This window comes from Kogia breviceps, chromosome 3 (genome assembly GCF_026419965.1).
Source record: "Kogia breviceps isolate mKogBre1 chromosome 3, mKogBre1 haplotype 1, whole genome shotgun sequence".
NCBI lineage: Eukaryota > Metazoa > Chordata > Mammalia > Artiodactyla > Physeteridae > Kogia > Kogia breviceps.
In genome coordinates this window covers 91,619,786-91,635,459 of record NC_081312.1, presented here as the reverse complement: position 1 = coordinate 91,635,459, position 15,674 = coordinate 91,619,786, and the positions used below count along the sequence as shown (strand labels likewise).

At 39.8% G+C, this 15,674-nt stretch overlaps 1 protein-coding gene across 2 annotated transcripts in view; it reads right to left on the bottom strand.

The window, feature by feature from the left end:
• Positions 1-532: 532 nt before the first annotated feature.
• The window catches only part of DUT (deoxyuridine triphosphatase), a 68,060-nt gene continuing 52,918 nt past the window's right edge, over positions 533-15,674 (bottom strand). The window contains exons 8-9 of one of the 2 annotated variants that reach the window (XR_010839686.1): positions 3,364-3,726; positions 533-780 (exon numbers count right to left, since the gene is read on the bottom strand). Coding sequence is in view for 1 of the 2 variants with exons in the window: in XM_067029207.1 (XP_066885308.1) it covers positions 738-780 (43 nt within the window). In the remaining variant the exon portion in view is untranslated. The remainder of the gene's footprint in view (positions 781-3,363; positions 3,727-15,674) is intronic. The other variant, XM_067029207.1, reaches the window with a different exon arrangement.

Genomic DNA, 15,674 nt, shown 5'->3' with positions numbered 1-15,674 from the left:
AAGGAAGGTGGCTGCACATTTTCATTTCCTTATGTTAACAACTCTAAAAGATTAAGGGTAAGAAGGGAATGGCAATAGAATATAAAAGTGCTTTGTGTAAGCTTCACATTGACTCGCACTGTTAACTCCACTGTGGCTTATTAGTTCATGGGAAAAAATGACAAAAAGGAATAAAAACCTGACTATGAATCCAGTATCAACAATTCACAGCCATAGTAACAAAGAAAGTGCAACTCATGAATTGGAAAAAGAAAAAGCAAGTGTGTGTATGAGTGTGTCATCGGGAGGATGTCAGGAAATGGTTACTGAGTGAAGAAAGCAGTTAACCCCTGGTAGCTAAGAGGACAGCTCTGGATCGGCCGAGTACACGCTGTAGCTGAGATGTACATCAGGGGTTGGCAGAGAAGTTCTAATTCCTATTTGATAGACTTTCCAACTCAGCAGTAAAAATTCACTCAAGGATAAAATGACGTAAAAAAGGCTCTGCCTAACAAGAATTTCTTGGTTTTGTTTTTTTTATTTTTTATTTTTTGGTTTAAATCAAATTTGGTTTGCATTAGTTCAGCCCAGCTTCATTACAGGAAGACAATAGGGTGTGTGGCTTTTCATGTGTTTCCACAGCTAGCTCTGGAATGACTTGGAGCCACCTTGTAAATACAATTGTGGATAAAGTGCAGCATCCCAGAGTTCAGAACCACACTCCATCCTCTTCACCTTTGGGATATGTCATCCGTTTCTTATTTGGGTAGCCGGATGCCAGCAATGCACTGCTCCAGGACCCTGAAAGGGAGTCAAGAAAGTGCTAGTGGTTTTGGAGGTCTAGGAGCAATCACCCACATGGGAGTTGTGGGCAACTGAGGAACCATCCAATTATCAAATTTGGGGCTGGAAGCATCTCATTGGTCATCTAGTCCAATGAGCCATATGATGCTTGAATTTTCCTTTTCCCCCAAACTTTGTGCCATGCTCAGACCCCACCCTTGGGAAGGAACTCTTCTCACCTTGGGGCAATCCGTATAGTTTTGACTGCAAAAGACTCAAATTGAGTAGACATCTTTCTCCCTGTAAATTACTACTCACAACCCTGTAAAGCAAGTCAAATATTCACACATTTGAGGATGAATGGATATTTTTTCCTCAGAGGACTTCTCCAGTCTAACCATAAAGAGTTCTTGATCATCCTGCATTTAGCTCTTCTGAACAGCTCCAGGGGACCTTCTAAAGTATAGTCCCTCAAATGAGCACAATACCCAATGAATAGTCAGACTGTCCAAGGAAGGGGAGTAACATCATTATTAGCTCCATCATGTAGCCTCATATTTAAATGTTTCTAACAGCTTTATAGTATTCTGGACTCAATGAATTTACTTCCCAATAAAATGTATGTGATAGGCAAATTAATAATAGTTCTGATCATTAATCACCAATTCTGCTGTACTCCCCAGGCACATGGGAGGAGCACATGTCTCCACTCCCTGAAATTACCTGTGGTCATGCGACCAGCTTTGGCCAATGAAAAATGAGCAAAGGTCTCATATGTCAATTCAGGGTAGAGGCATTTATGTACTCATTCTCAACTTTCCAGCCCACTTTTCCCCATCACAGGAACTGTCAATGCATGTGTTGATTAGGAAGTGTCACAGATTGAATCAAGCTGGAATGTTGAGCCAACACATGGAGGACAGATGCACTGGTGCGCTGCCTGGACGTGCCATATACTTTGCTTGAGTAAAAAAGCTTTTGTTGCATTATGTGCAAGATTTGGGGATTATTTGTTATTGCAGTATAAATTAAACTTTCCTTACTCAATGTATAAGTTTTTTTCATAAGTAGAATCAGATTGCCCACTCTATACATCTCTCTATACCACCTTTTTATATATTAATATTAATATATTAATATTCTGATTCAGGGACTTATATTTGTTTTTCTCATAAAAATTAGTTTTAATCATTTTAGTCCAATGGACAGTTCTATTAAAAAGTTTTTTTATATTCAATTCCATCAAACAAGGGTATTCACTCTTCCTACTACCTCCCTTGCATTCGAAACTCTGATAATAAATACTTCAGGACTGGAAAGAAGACATTTATGATGACTTACTTTTCTTAGCTCTCTATTCTCACAGTAATGTTCAGCCTTAATAAAGACAGTTCCAGGCTTTCTTAACTCAGCATAGAGGTTAAAAAAAAAAAAGTCCCTGGAGGACCAGTAATCACTGGAGTCTTAGTTTATTAGCTCGATAAGATCTCAGTAATGAAGACAAGACATAACTGTGGGAAAAGTATATAAATGATTCACTTTATTCAACTACAAAATCATTCTATTTTGAGTACTTTTGGCGGAATCTAATGATAAATAAGACTCTTACTATTCTCAAGGAGTCTAAAGCATAGACTTGTGAAAAATTTAGGCTGAAATCAGGTTGCTTACATTGAGAAACAGCTCCAGCAACATCATTGTGGCTGATACTGCTGGCTGTGTACCCAATGGCCATCCCCCCAATTCCTTCCTCCACGTTAACCAAACCTTGACTTTGTTCAGGTATCAGGAGTACACAGGCTTTAGGAAATATAGGCCCCTTGCCCCCAGAGCAGTTATGGGAATTATATTTTCTTTTGCCAGTCATTGGTTTGGGAATGGTCATGTAATACAGTTTTGGCCACTGAGATGAAGGTGAAGTCTGCAGAGAAGTATCTGAGAATTTTTAAAAATTTTTCTTAAAAAGGGACAGAGAGAAATAGTGTTCTCTCTTCCAGCCTTAAATATGAATGTGTGAGAACATGGTGCTTAGAGCTGCCCCAGGCATTTCTCATCATTAGAGGATAAGCATAAGGGTAAAAACGAACACAGTTAGCCAAGCAAGTCAGAAAAGTTGGAAAGAACTAGGTTCTTTATGACATGGCTGAGGTGATGAATTAACAAGCTCAGGAACTGCCTCACCAATAGATTTCTTATGTGAGATAATACATCTCTTTATTACTTAAGCCATTTTGAGTCGGGTAGGTCTTTTGTTACTTGCTGTCAAGAGCAACCTGATTGATATTATCATTAAGATGTATTTTATTACAACATCATTATGCTGTTTTATAAAAAGTAGAATCATAATAGAAGGACGAGGAAAGCAGCAGTAGTAGTAGCAGTAAGAGTAGAAATGATAATACTCTTTTACAGTTATGAGAACGTACTTTGTATGAGGCACTATGAGAATCATTTTAGACAGTTTTTTCCTTTACTCTTCTAATTCAGGACCATATCTCATACATTCTGGATTACCATGTCACTCTGCTCTGTCTCCTGTGCTCTTTTTTACCTAGACCCTGACATTCAAAGAAACCAGGACATTGGGTTGTAGTTAGTTACCGTGGTGGTCTCGGTCCATTCACAGAGAAGGTACAATGCCTCCCTTTCTGCATTCCACTGGTGCTGTCATTGGGTTGTTGCCACACTGGGATCTGCTGCTTCTGGTGCTTGATGGAGAAAGATGGGGTACAACAGCAGTACAGGTTCTTAATGGCCTTAATGGTTTCTGGCCAGTGTGAGAGTTTTAACTCACACCTTCCTAAGTTGGTCCCTGGGATTAAGAGGGAACCCAACACTGCTGCTTCCTATATTCCCCTCCAGGCAGACAGGGCTACCAGGGAACTATGGCACATAAAAACATGAGTAAACAGGATGAAAATTTCTGTTTACAGTTTTCCTTCCACATTTCAGCAAGGAGGCCATCTGTAAAAACAGAACATTCTCAGTGTCATCACCCAAGAAAAGAAAACAAAGGCATGTGGGCATTTGGGATGATGCTTCCTGGCCGTCTTGTCCAACTCCAGCTGCACTAGACCCAGTAAATAAATTGCTCTTCTAATTGGTCATAAAATCCCAGCTTGGAAACGGTCATGTTTGTTTTCTAAGAAAAGATATTCTAGTGCCAGAAGTCATCACCTCAGCCATTTTATTCTGAGGGAAGTGGGGGTTAGAAAAAGGTAAATGTAAACAAAAAAATTAATCCCTGGTTGTTGCTGAGTATGCTCTGTCATAAATAGACACAAAAACATAAAGTGGGGCCTGATTTAATTTTAATTTTATATTTAATTAAAGTTAGAATAAATATGGTTTAAAAAACATAGGGAAGACCTTTAAAGTGATAGTTTTCTCTTGTACCCTTCCCACCCTACCCCCATGTCATGCCCCAGAGGCAAATACTCTGACATCCATAATCCTGGATAATAAGCATAAATTTCTATTTCTTGATCTATCAACTCTAAATGATACCAATTTTCTCTTAAAGTGATGGTTTAGCTCCTTTATATTATCCTTCACCTTCCCTCCCCCTTATCCTCCTGATCTTTAATAATGACGTTACTACTTTCAGTTTTTCCATTGGCTACATTTGTGCCTTTAAATAACACATTTATATCATTATTTCATCCTCCATCAACCTTAGTCAATGTTTCAGTCCCTTTTTTTCATATGATAAACTATGACTATAGACATAATCTTTACATTACCAAAGCTGTTAACATTTCGTTATGCTCCAGTGCCAGGCATGTGTGCTGTCTATTTATTAATTTTAAAAGATAAAAGTGAATACACACATCTTGAGTTGAGTGTCTTGTGAGGAGCTTCAGCACACATCCTGAGCTGAGGTGTTGGCTCAGCCGTTTCACGAGGAACTCTGGTCTGAAGGGCAGGGGGCAAGGCCTCTGCACGGAGCCCACTATGAGCAAGTGAAACAGACTAAGCACAAAGGGAAAAAAGGTGGATGGCTAGGCCTGAAGTGAGATTGCCAGATTTATGACCTTTCCAGATGATATGTGGATCCTCTAGCAACAGGAGTAATGGATGATATCCCTAAATCTGCCCTCAAGCTTTTCATTGATTGATCTATGAGTATGGAATGCTTCAAAACTGAATAGTGTGAAGAGAGATGATCTTCAAGATGGCAGAGGAGTAAGATGTCAAGATCACCTTCCTCCCCACAAATACATCAAAAATACATCTACATGTGGAACACCTCCTACAGAACACCTAATGAACGGTGGCAGAAGACCTCAGACTTCCCAAAAGCCATGTGGCTGAAAAAGTCTTGGTGCTCTGGCCGGCTGTCAGGCATGAGCCCCTGAGGTCAGAGAGCCAAGTTCAGGACATTGGACCGCCAGAGACCTCCTGGCCCCACATAATATCAATCAGCAAGAGTTCTCCCAGAGATCTCTGTCATAATGCTAAGCTCTCCCAGAGATCTCTGTCTCACTCAATGACCAGCAAGCTCCAGAGCTGGGCACGCCATTCCAAACAACTAGCAAGACAGGAACACAACACCACCCATTAGCAGAGAGGCTGCATAAAATCATAGTGAGTTCACAGACACCCCCAAACACACCACTGGACACAGTCGTGCCCACCAGAAAGACAAGATCCAGCCTCATCCACCAGAACACAGGCACCAGTCCCCTCCACCAGGAAGCCTATACAACCCACTGAAACAACCTTACCCACTGGGGGCAGACAGCAAAAACAACGGGAACTACAAATGTGCAGTCTGCGAAAAGGAGACCCCAAACATAGTAACTTAAGCAAAATGAGAAGACAGAGATATAGGCAGGAGATGAAGAAGCAAGGTAAAAACCCACCAGAACAAACAAATGAAGAGGAAATGGGCAGTCTACCTGAAAAAGAATTCAGAGTAATGATAGTAAAGATGATCCAAAATCTTGGAAATGGAATGGAGAAAATACAAGAAACGTTTAACAAGGACCTAGAAGAACTAGAGCAAACAAATAATGATGAACAACACAATAATGAAATTAAAAACTCTCTAGGAGGAATCAATAGCAGAATAACTGAGGAAGAACAGATTAGTGACCTGGAAGATAAAAGAGAGAAAATAACTACCACAGAGCAGAATAAAGAAAAAAGAATGAAGAGAATTGAGGACAGCCTCAGAGACTTCTGGGACAATATTAAATGCACCAACATTCGAATTATAGGGGTCCCAGATGAACAAGAGAAAAAGAAAGGGACTGAGAAAATACTTGAAGAGATAATAGTTGAAAACTTCCCTAATATGGGAAAGGAAATAGTCAATCAAGTCCAGGAAGTGCAGAGACTCCCATACAGGATAAATCCAAGGAGAAACATGCCAAGACACATATTTATCAAACTATCAAAACTTAAATACAAAGAAAAAATATTAAAAGAAGCAAGGGGAAAACTACAAATAACATACAACAGAATCCCCATAAGGTTAACAGCCAATCTTTCAGCAGAAACTCTGTAAGGGACGGAGTGGGAGGACATATTTAAAGTGATGAAAGGAAAAAAACTACAACCAAGATTACTCTATTCAACAAGGATCTCATTCAGATGCAAAGGAAAAATTAAAACCTTTACAGACAAGCAAAAGCTAAGAGAATTCAGCACCACCAAACCAGCTTTACAACAAATGCTAAAGGAACTTCTCTAGGCAGGAAACAAAAGAGAAGGAAAAGACCTACAAGAACAAACCCAAAACAATTAAGAAAATGGTAATAGGAACATTCATATTGATAATTAGCTTAAAACTAAATGGATTAAATGCTCCAACCAAAAGACACAGACTGGCTGAATGGACACAAAAACAAGTCCCATATATATGCTGTCTACAAAAGACCCACTTCAGACCTAGGGACACATACAGACTGAAAGTGAGGGGATGGAAAAAGATATTCCATGCAAATGGAAATCAAAAGAAAGCTGGAGAAGCAATTCTCATATCAGACAAAATAGACTTAAAATAAATACTATTACAAGAGACACAGACAGACACACATAATGATCAAGGGATCAATCCAAGTAGAAGATATAACAATTATAAATATTTATGCATCCAACATAGGAGCACCTCAATACATAAGGCAAATGCTAACAGCCATAAAAGGGGAAATAGACAGTAACACAGCCATAGTAGGGTACTTTAACACCCCACTTTCACTACTGGACAGATCAACCAAAATGAAAATAAATAAGGAAAAACAAGCTTTAAATGACACATTAAAAAAGATGGATATAATTAATATTTATAGGACATTCAATCCAAAACAACAGAATACACTTCTTAAGTGCTCATGGAACATTCTCCAGGATAGGTCATATCTTGGGTCACAAATCAAGCCTTGGTAGATTTAAGAAAATTGAAATTGTATGAAGTATCTTTTCTGACCAAAACACTATGAGACTAGATATCAAGGAAAAAAACTGTAAAAAATACAAACACACGGAGGCTAAACAATATGCTGCTAAATAACCAAGAGATCACTGAAGAAATCAGAGGAAATTAAAAAATATCTAGAAACAAATGACAATGAAAACACGACGACCCAAAACCTATGAGATACAGCAAAATCAGTTCTAAGACAAAAGTTTATAGTAATACAATCCTACCTCAAGAAACAAGAAACATCTCAAACAACCTAACCTTACACCTAAAGCAATTAGAGAAAGAATAACAAAAAAAACCCCAAAGTTAGCAGAAGGAAAGAAATAATAAAGATCAAATCAGAAATAAATGAAAAAGAAAGGAAGGAAACGATAGCAAAGATCAATAAAACAAAAAGCTTGTTCGTTGAGAAGATAAACAAAATTGATAAACCATTAGCCAGACTCATAAAGGAAACAAGGAGAAGAAAAAATCAACAGAACTAGAAATAAAAAAAGTAGAAGTAACAACTGACACTGCAGAAATACAAAAGATTATGAGAGATTGCTACAAGCAACTCTATGCCAATACAATGGACAACCTGGAAGAAATGAACAAATTCTTAGAAAAGCACAACCTTCTGAAACTGAACCAGGAAGAAATAGAAAATATAAACAGACGAATCACAAGCACTGAAATTGAAACTGTGATTAAAAATCATCCAACAGGGCTTCCCTGGTGGCGCAGTGGTTGAGAGTCCGCCTGCTGATGTAGGGGACACGGGTTCAGGCCCCAGTCCGGGAGAATCCCACATGCCGTGGAGCGGCTAGGCCCGGGGGCCATGGCCGCTGAGCCTGTGCGTCCAGAGCCTGTGCTCCGCAACAGGAGGGGCCAACAGCAGTGAGAGGGCTGCATACCACAAAAAAAAAAAAAAAAAAAAAAAAAAAAAAAAAAAAAAAAAAAAAATCCAGAAAACAAAACCCCAGACCAGATGGATTCACAGGTGAGTTCTATCAAACATTTAGAGAAGACTTAACACCTATCCTTCTCAAACTCTTCCGAAATACAGCAGAGGGAGGAACATTCCCAAACTCATTCTATGAGACCACCATCATCCTGATACCAAAATCAGACAAAGATGTCACAAAGAAAGAAAACTACAGGCCAATATCACTGATGAACATAGATGCAAAAATCCTCAACAAAATGCTAGCAAACAGAATCCAACAGCACATTAAAAGGATCATACAACATTATCAAGTGGGGTTTATCCCAGGGATGCAAGGATTCTTCAATATATGAAAATCAATCAATGTGATACACCATATTAAAAAATCGAAGAATAAAAACCATATGATCATCTCAATAGATGCAGAAAAAGCTTTCAACAAAATTCAACACCCATTTATGATAAAACCCCCCCAGAAAGTAAGCATAGAGGGAACTTACCTCAACATAATAAAGGCCATATGTAACAAATCCACAGCCAACATCGTTCTCAATGGTGAAAAACTGAAAACATTTCCTCTAAGATCAGGAACAAGACAAGGTTGTCCACTATCACCACTATTATTCAACAGAGTTTTTGAAGTTTTAGCCACAGCAATCAGAGAAGAAAAAGAAATAAAAGGAATCCAAATTGGAAAAGAAGAAATAAAGCTGTCATAGTAAGCAGTTGACATGATACTATACTTAGAGTATCCTAATGATGCTACCAGAAAAGTACTAGAGCTTATCAATGAATTTGGTAAACTAGCAGGATACAAAATTAATGCACAGAAATCTCTTGCATTCCTATACAGTAACGATGAAAAATCTGAAAGAGAAATTATGGAAACACTCCCATTTACCATTGTAACAAAAAGAATAAAATACCTAGGAATAAACCTATCTAAGGAGACAAAAGATCTGTCGGCAGAAAACTATAAGACACTGATGAAAAAAATTAAAGATGATACAAACAGATGGAGAGATATACCATGTTCTTGGATTGGAAGAATCAACATTGTGAAAATGACTATACTACCCAAAGCAATCTACAGATTCAATGTAATCTCTATCAGACTACCAATGGCATTCTTCATAGAACTAGAACAAAAAATTTCACAATTTGTATGGAAACACAAAAGACCCCGAATAGTCAAAGCAATCTTGAGAAAGAAAAATGGAGCTGGAGGAATCAGGCTCCCTGACTTCAGACAATACTACAAAGCTATAGTAATCAAGATAATATGGTACTGGCACAAAAACAGAAATATAGTTAAATGGAACAAGATAGAAAGCCTTGTGATAAACCCACACACCTATGGTCACCTTATCTTTGATAAAGGAGGCAACAGTACACAACGAAGAAAAGACAGCCTCTTCAATAAGTGGTGCTGGGAAAACTGGACAGCTACATGTAAAAGAATGAAATTAGAAGACTTCCTAACACCATACACAAAAATAAACTCAAAATGGATTAGAGACCTAAATGTAAGGCCAGACACTATAAAAGTCTTAGAGGCAAATATAGGCAGAACACTCTATGACATACATCACAGCAAGATCCTTTTTGACCCACCTCCCAGAGAAATGGAAATAAAAACAAAAATAAACAAATGGAACCTAATGAAACTTAGTCGCTTTTGCACAGCAAAAGAAGCCATACACAGGATGAAAAGACAACCCTCAGAATGGGAGAAAATATTTGCCAATGAAGCAACTGACAAAGGATTAATCTCCAAAATTTATAAGCAACTCAGGCAGCTCAATAACAAAAAAATCAAACAACCCAATCCAGAAATGGGCAGAAGAACTAAATAGACATTTCTCCAAAGAAGATATACAGATTACCAATACACACATGAAAGGATGCTCAGCATCACTTATCATTAGAGAAATGCAAATCAAAACTGCAATGAGGTATCACCTCACACTGGTCAGAATGGCCATCATCAAAAAGTCTACAAACAATAAATGCTGGAGAGGGTGTGGAGAAAAGGGAACACTCTTGCGCTGTTGATGGGAATGTAAAATGATACAGCCACTATGGAGAACAGTATGGAGGTTTTTTAAAAAACTAAAAATACAGCTACCATATGACCCAGCAATCCCACTACTGGGCATATACCCTGAGAAAACTATAACTCAAAAAGAGTCATGTACCACAATGTTCATTGAAGCTCTGTTTACAATAGCTAGGTCATGGAAGCAACCTAAGTGTCCATCGACAGATGAATGGATAAAGAAGATGTGGCACATATGTACAATGAATATTACTCATCCACAAAAGAAACAAAATTGAGTTATTTGTAGTGAGGTAGATGGACCCAGAGTCTGTCATACAGAGTGAAGTAAGTCAGAAAGAGAAAAACAAATACCATATGCTAACACATATATATGGAATCTAAAAAAACAAAGAAACAAAAATGGTTCTGAAGAACCTAGGGGCAGGAGAGGAATAAAGACACAGACGTAGAGAGTGGACTTGAGGATACGGGGAGAGGGAAGGGTACGCTGGGACGAATTGAGAGAGTGGTACTGACATACATACACTACCAAATGTAAAATAGATCGCTAGTGGGAAGCAGTTGCATAGCACAGGGAGATCAGCTTGGTGCTTTGTGACCACCTAGAGAGGTGGGATAAGGAGGGTGGGAGGGAGATGCAAGAAGGAGGAGATATGGGGATATATGTATATGTATAGCTGATTCACCTCGTTATACAGCAGCAACTAACACAACAATTTAAAGCAATTATACTCCAATAAAGATGTTAAAAAATAATAATAAAAGATGTGAAGAGTGAAAAAAAAGTGAATACACAGCATTTATATTTGAGTGAGTAAATATTGCTCACTGCTGAACCACGTAGCATACTAAGATTATTTTATTTTCAACAGATCTCCTGGGCTGTGTAGGGGGAAATAGTTTTAGTATCAAGGCCAAAAGGATTCTTTCTTATACATTATCAATTGTTTAAAATCATACCTCTATTATTTTTGTCATGTTTGGGCACGACTCTCTTGTGTAGGTTTTTGTTTTCCCTGGATTTTCTAATGGCTTTTGCCTTTTTTCTATTGACAAAAGAATAATGTGCTTTTACACTTTCCTCAAGTTTTTTTCATCCGTCAGTCATGCTTGCAAGTCTGCCTCTCCAAGCAATGCACTCTCTGGATTCATGACTAACATCTGAGACATCCCTTTACTGCACTCTTGGGTTGGACCTCAGTTTCCTGAACCCCATGTTTTGTCTTTCTTAGTATTCTTTCTCATTTTTTTCTAACATGCATCCTTAAGTAACTTCAAGCCAGGATGCCCCTGCTTGTCTGGAAAAATCTTTATTTTGACCTCACACTTGCTGAATAGTTTGTCTGAATTCAAGACTCAATATCCTCAGCCTCATGCTAAGCCTCAAAACAATTTTCATAGGCTGAGTTATGAGTACACTGCCATAAACCTATTTTCCCAAAGTTTCATCAAAAATGAAAAAAGTGCAGGGAATTACCTGGCGGTAATTCCAGGTTAGGACTCCGCGCTTCCATTTCAGGGGGCCTGGTTTGCATCCCTGGTTGGGGAACTAGGATCCCACGTGCCATGCGGCGCAGCAAAAAAAAAAAAAAAAAAAAAGAAAAAAGTGCAATTTCCAAAATATCTCCTTGTGTTTCTGACTCTGCATCTGACCATTCATGGAAATAGACTGCTCAAAGATCACAGGTAACTGCCCCATCTAACAAGCTAGTTTCCACCTGCAGGCCTAGTGGTGGTGACCGTCCCTGAGCCTGCCCCTTGACCTGAATGCAGGTAATTTTGAGAGGCAGGAACTGCTAGCACTTGGGAATTGAGGATTCTGACTGGGACGGGAGAGGAGAGGGAGAGCAAGGGAACAGGAGCCGAGAGCTCAATGAGGGTCAGAGGAGGGGCAGTAGCACTGGGTGTGTGAGAGGAGAGAGGGAAGAAGTGAGGTGAGGAGGAGGGGAAATATTCAGAAAGAATATTTTCTTTTCCTCCCCCTTATCCTCCAGATCTTTAATAGCTAGACTACTACTTTTGGTTCTTCCACCGGCCACCTTTGTGATGTAAGTAACGTATTTACATCTCTATTCAGAGAGAATCACATCAATATTCAGAAAGAAAAGCAGAGGGTTTGGCCTATCTGTGAGTTGATGGGCTAATATTTTAAAAATCACTTTATTGAAGTATGATTAACATGTAAAAAGCTGTGCATATTTAATGTGCACAGTCTGATGTGTTTGGGGATAAATATACACTCATGAAACCTTGACCACCATCAGGGCTATAAACATGCTGATTTTCAGAAGGAGGCTGTGGGTGAGAGGGGAAGAGAACACTCAGAAGAGCACACCCACCAGTCTGTGTGAGGGTGCCTGAGGGCAGGCCAAGGAAATTGAGATCTTGAGGGGCTTCAGTTCTCTCTCTCTGCTCCATAGAGAGGCTTCTGGGCCTGTATGACAGATGTGACAGGTACCAGAACCTTCTACCTACCTACAGGGAACAGAAAATGCCCCAGTGCAGCCAGAATCCAGAGGAGCCTGCTGTCACATTAGCGCCTTCAGGGTTCCAGCTTTGGGAGCACCAGGAAATACCACCGTGGAGAGAGAACTGACCCCCTATAGAGGGCTTCTCACAGGGGCCAGGGATGTGGCAAGTTAACCCATCCAGTGAGTGAGGAGGCTGGAATGGATGGCTGACCATCAGAACTAGGTGTGAGCACAGGTGAGGGCCCCCTGGAGATGCCCAGGAAAACCTAGGGGAGGCTGAGGTCCCGCTTCATGCACAGGGGGCACAGACCCTTGAAATATAAGTCATGACTGTTAGCTCTGTACCTGCAGCTTGGTGACAACTATGGATTTGTGAAGTCAAGTTGATAAGGCAGAGAAAACAAACTGCCACTTTATAATTTTTAAAGGGCCCTCCCCAGTAACAAGTTGTATGCCACCAAGAAACCCAATCCAACTCAGTCTTTGGAAACCAGATTAAGCTAGTCCGACTTTCATATTTCAGCTTTCATACTCCTTTTGCAGATTGGTAGAAGAGGGAGGGAGGGAAGGAGAGAGAGAAAGAATACTATTTCTCCTATTTTTAACCCCACCCCTTTACTACCTCTAATGTAATAAACAAATAGCAATTTGCCCAAGATTTTCATTAGGGAAACCACTCTCTCCCTACTCCAAAACAGGTTTTCTATATGTAAAGGAGTAAGTACATTCTTAGAAATAATGTGGAGAGACACGAATTCAAATGGTGAATTAAATTGCACCTCCAGAACTGTAGAGCTCATGGGGATGATAGAGATCATCCAGGAAAACACTTTCTAGAGCCATGTGCTACATGATATTGAAGAAAGTCTATCAGTGGACAAGAGAGATTGAGTGTTGGACTGTGGATCATGATGACAAATGCCAACCCCTTGAGAAGATTTGCTCTGAAGAGCAGTATATGAAGAAAAAGACACCTTCCTTTGTTTAAACCTCAGCATTGTGATATTTAAAAAGAGAAAAGTGGCTGGAGAAATAAATAAATAAAATGAGAACTGGGATATCTATGGAAGGGTGGAACTCAGGAAATGAAGAGTAGGAGAATGGAAAGCAAAGGATTACTATGGAAAAGGGAGGTAGGAGTGAAAGCAGAGAGCCCTGTGAAGGGAAGTGCTGTGTGGGGAGGGGAAGAGATGCCCAAAGGGCGGTCCAAACAGATAATGGCAGCCTGGGGGAAGCTGAAGCAATCACAGGAGAGAAGACAGGCTGGGCGGGAGTAGACCAAGCCAAGGGACTTTACAGTCTATCTGGGGAGAGGCTGGGAGGAAGAGAGGTTGAGGAGAGGAGGAAGGATGGCTTGGGTCCAGACAGCCTCACACGGGGACACACAGCTGTTGCACAGGAGACGGGCTGTACAGGCTCTCGGTTGTACAACCACTTGAAATCATCAAGAAGCTTAGCACATTAAGAAGTCATCAAAAAACATTAATGGGAGAGCCAGCTATTGTTGTAACCGTCACTTTTCAGCCCTATGAAGCCCATCTTGTCATTGACAACTCAGTCTCTTAAGCCATGCTTTTCTTCTTCCCTTTTAATGCCCTGTGGCTTCCTTTCCTTAACATTTCTCTCTGTGGAACTGGAGCCTCCCTTCACCTCATCTCTTAGTAATTTGACTAAGTGGTCAGTGACATTAGCATGAAGGGTAGGAGTTTACCAAAATCTTAGAAGACGGTATCTCTGCCTTTAAAAGACTATTTAGAAGGGAGGTGAGATGCTTTACGGTAACGCTCTGGAAAGTAAATGTTGTCATCATTGTGTCCAGCTGTGACAAGTCTGCAATGGCACCACAGTTCAGGGGACAGGCAGCGTCTCCCTGTCCCTCAGTTCCAATGTCATAAGCACAGAATGATGGTGGGGTAAGGATGGGAGTCAGGGTTGAACTAGATCAGAAATGGCTCGTAAGTTTCTTCTTGCATCTTGGAAGTATTTTCCTATGATGCTGTGGTGAAAGGGATTCTGAGACTGTATCATGGCTAAGTGGGAAAGGGCTATTAAGGCTCAGCAGAAATAATAGCAGGTTTTTGAGTATTCTATGAAAGTCACTGTTCTAAGTGATTTAAACTAATTATCTCATTACTGTCCCATTTTATAGATAGGGACAATTGTAGAGAAACTTGATTAGTGGTGTCGTCCATGATCTTGAGAAAGATAAGAGGCAGGATGGGTGCTATGCATTTTTGACTTCTGTACCAAATAATCTCTAAAATTTTCTTTTCCTTTGAATACTCTAATAATGGATGAATGATTACAGCAGTGATCTGTCTTAGATTACTGTCCTAACAGGTATCCCTTTTTGCCACTGCCTGTCCTCATCACCCTTCTTTCCAGGATCCTAAGAGCTTCTGCTCTAATTCATTGAAGCAGTCATGGGCTCCATGGCAACTTTCACACAGCAGACCCAGGTGAGACGCTGAAACTTGTCTTGCTCTTTCTTCGGCCTCACATAGGTGCTCAGTCAAACACGTTCTACTGGTTGTTCAGAAATTCACTATTTTCCCAGTGTTGCCCAAGACCTGAGTTTGGTGACCATCCTCTGCTCTGTGGCACATTACTGATGGAGATTTCCATCTTCCTTAAAGTTCCTTCTGGCACATACTGAGATCCATGACCATAGATTATAGGTCAACTCTGTATCCATAGCACTGGGAGGATGCTGAAAAAAGGCAGGTCATTTTCCTCCTAAATTTTTAACTTTCATGTGTGAGTTCAGAGTTATCAAAGTTGTAGGAATGATGATTACTTTTTGTCTCCAGCACTCTAGTGGATATATTAATGATAACTTTGAAAGTACATAAAATGCATGCTTTATACAATTCTTTTATACAATTACCTTATTTTTATTGGGTTGGCCAAAAAGTTCGTTCGGGTTTTTCCATAAGATGTTACAGAAAAACCCGAACGAACCTTTTGTCCAACTCAATATTTTCATCCTTTCAACAAAGTGGATATAATTATCTCTATCAA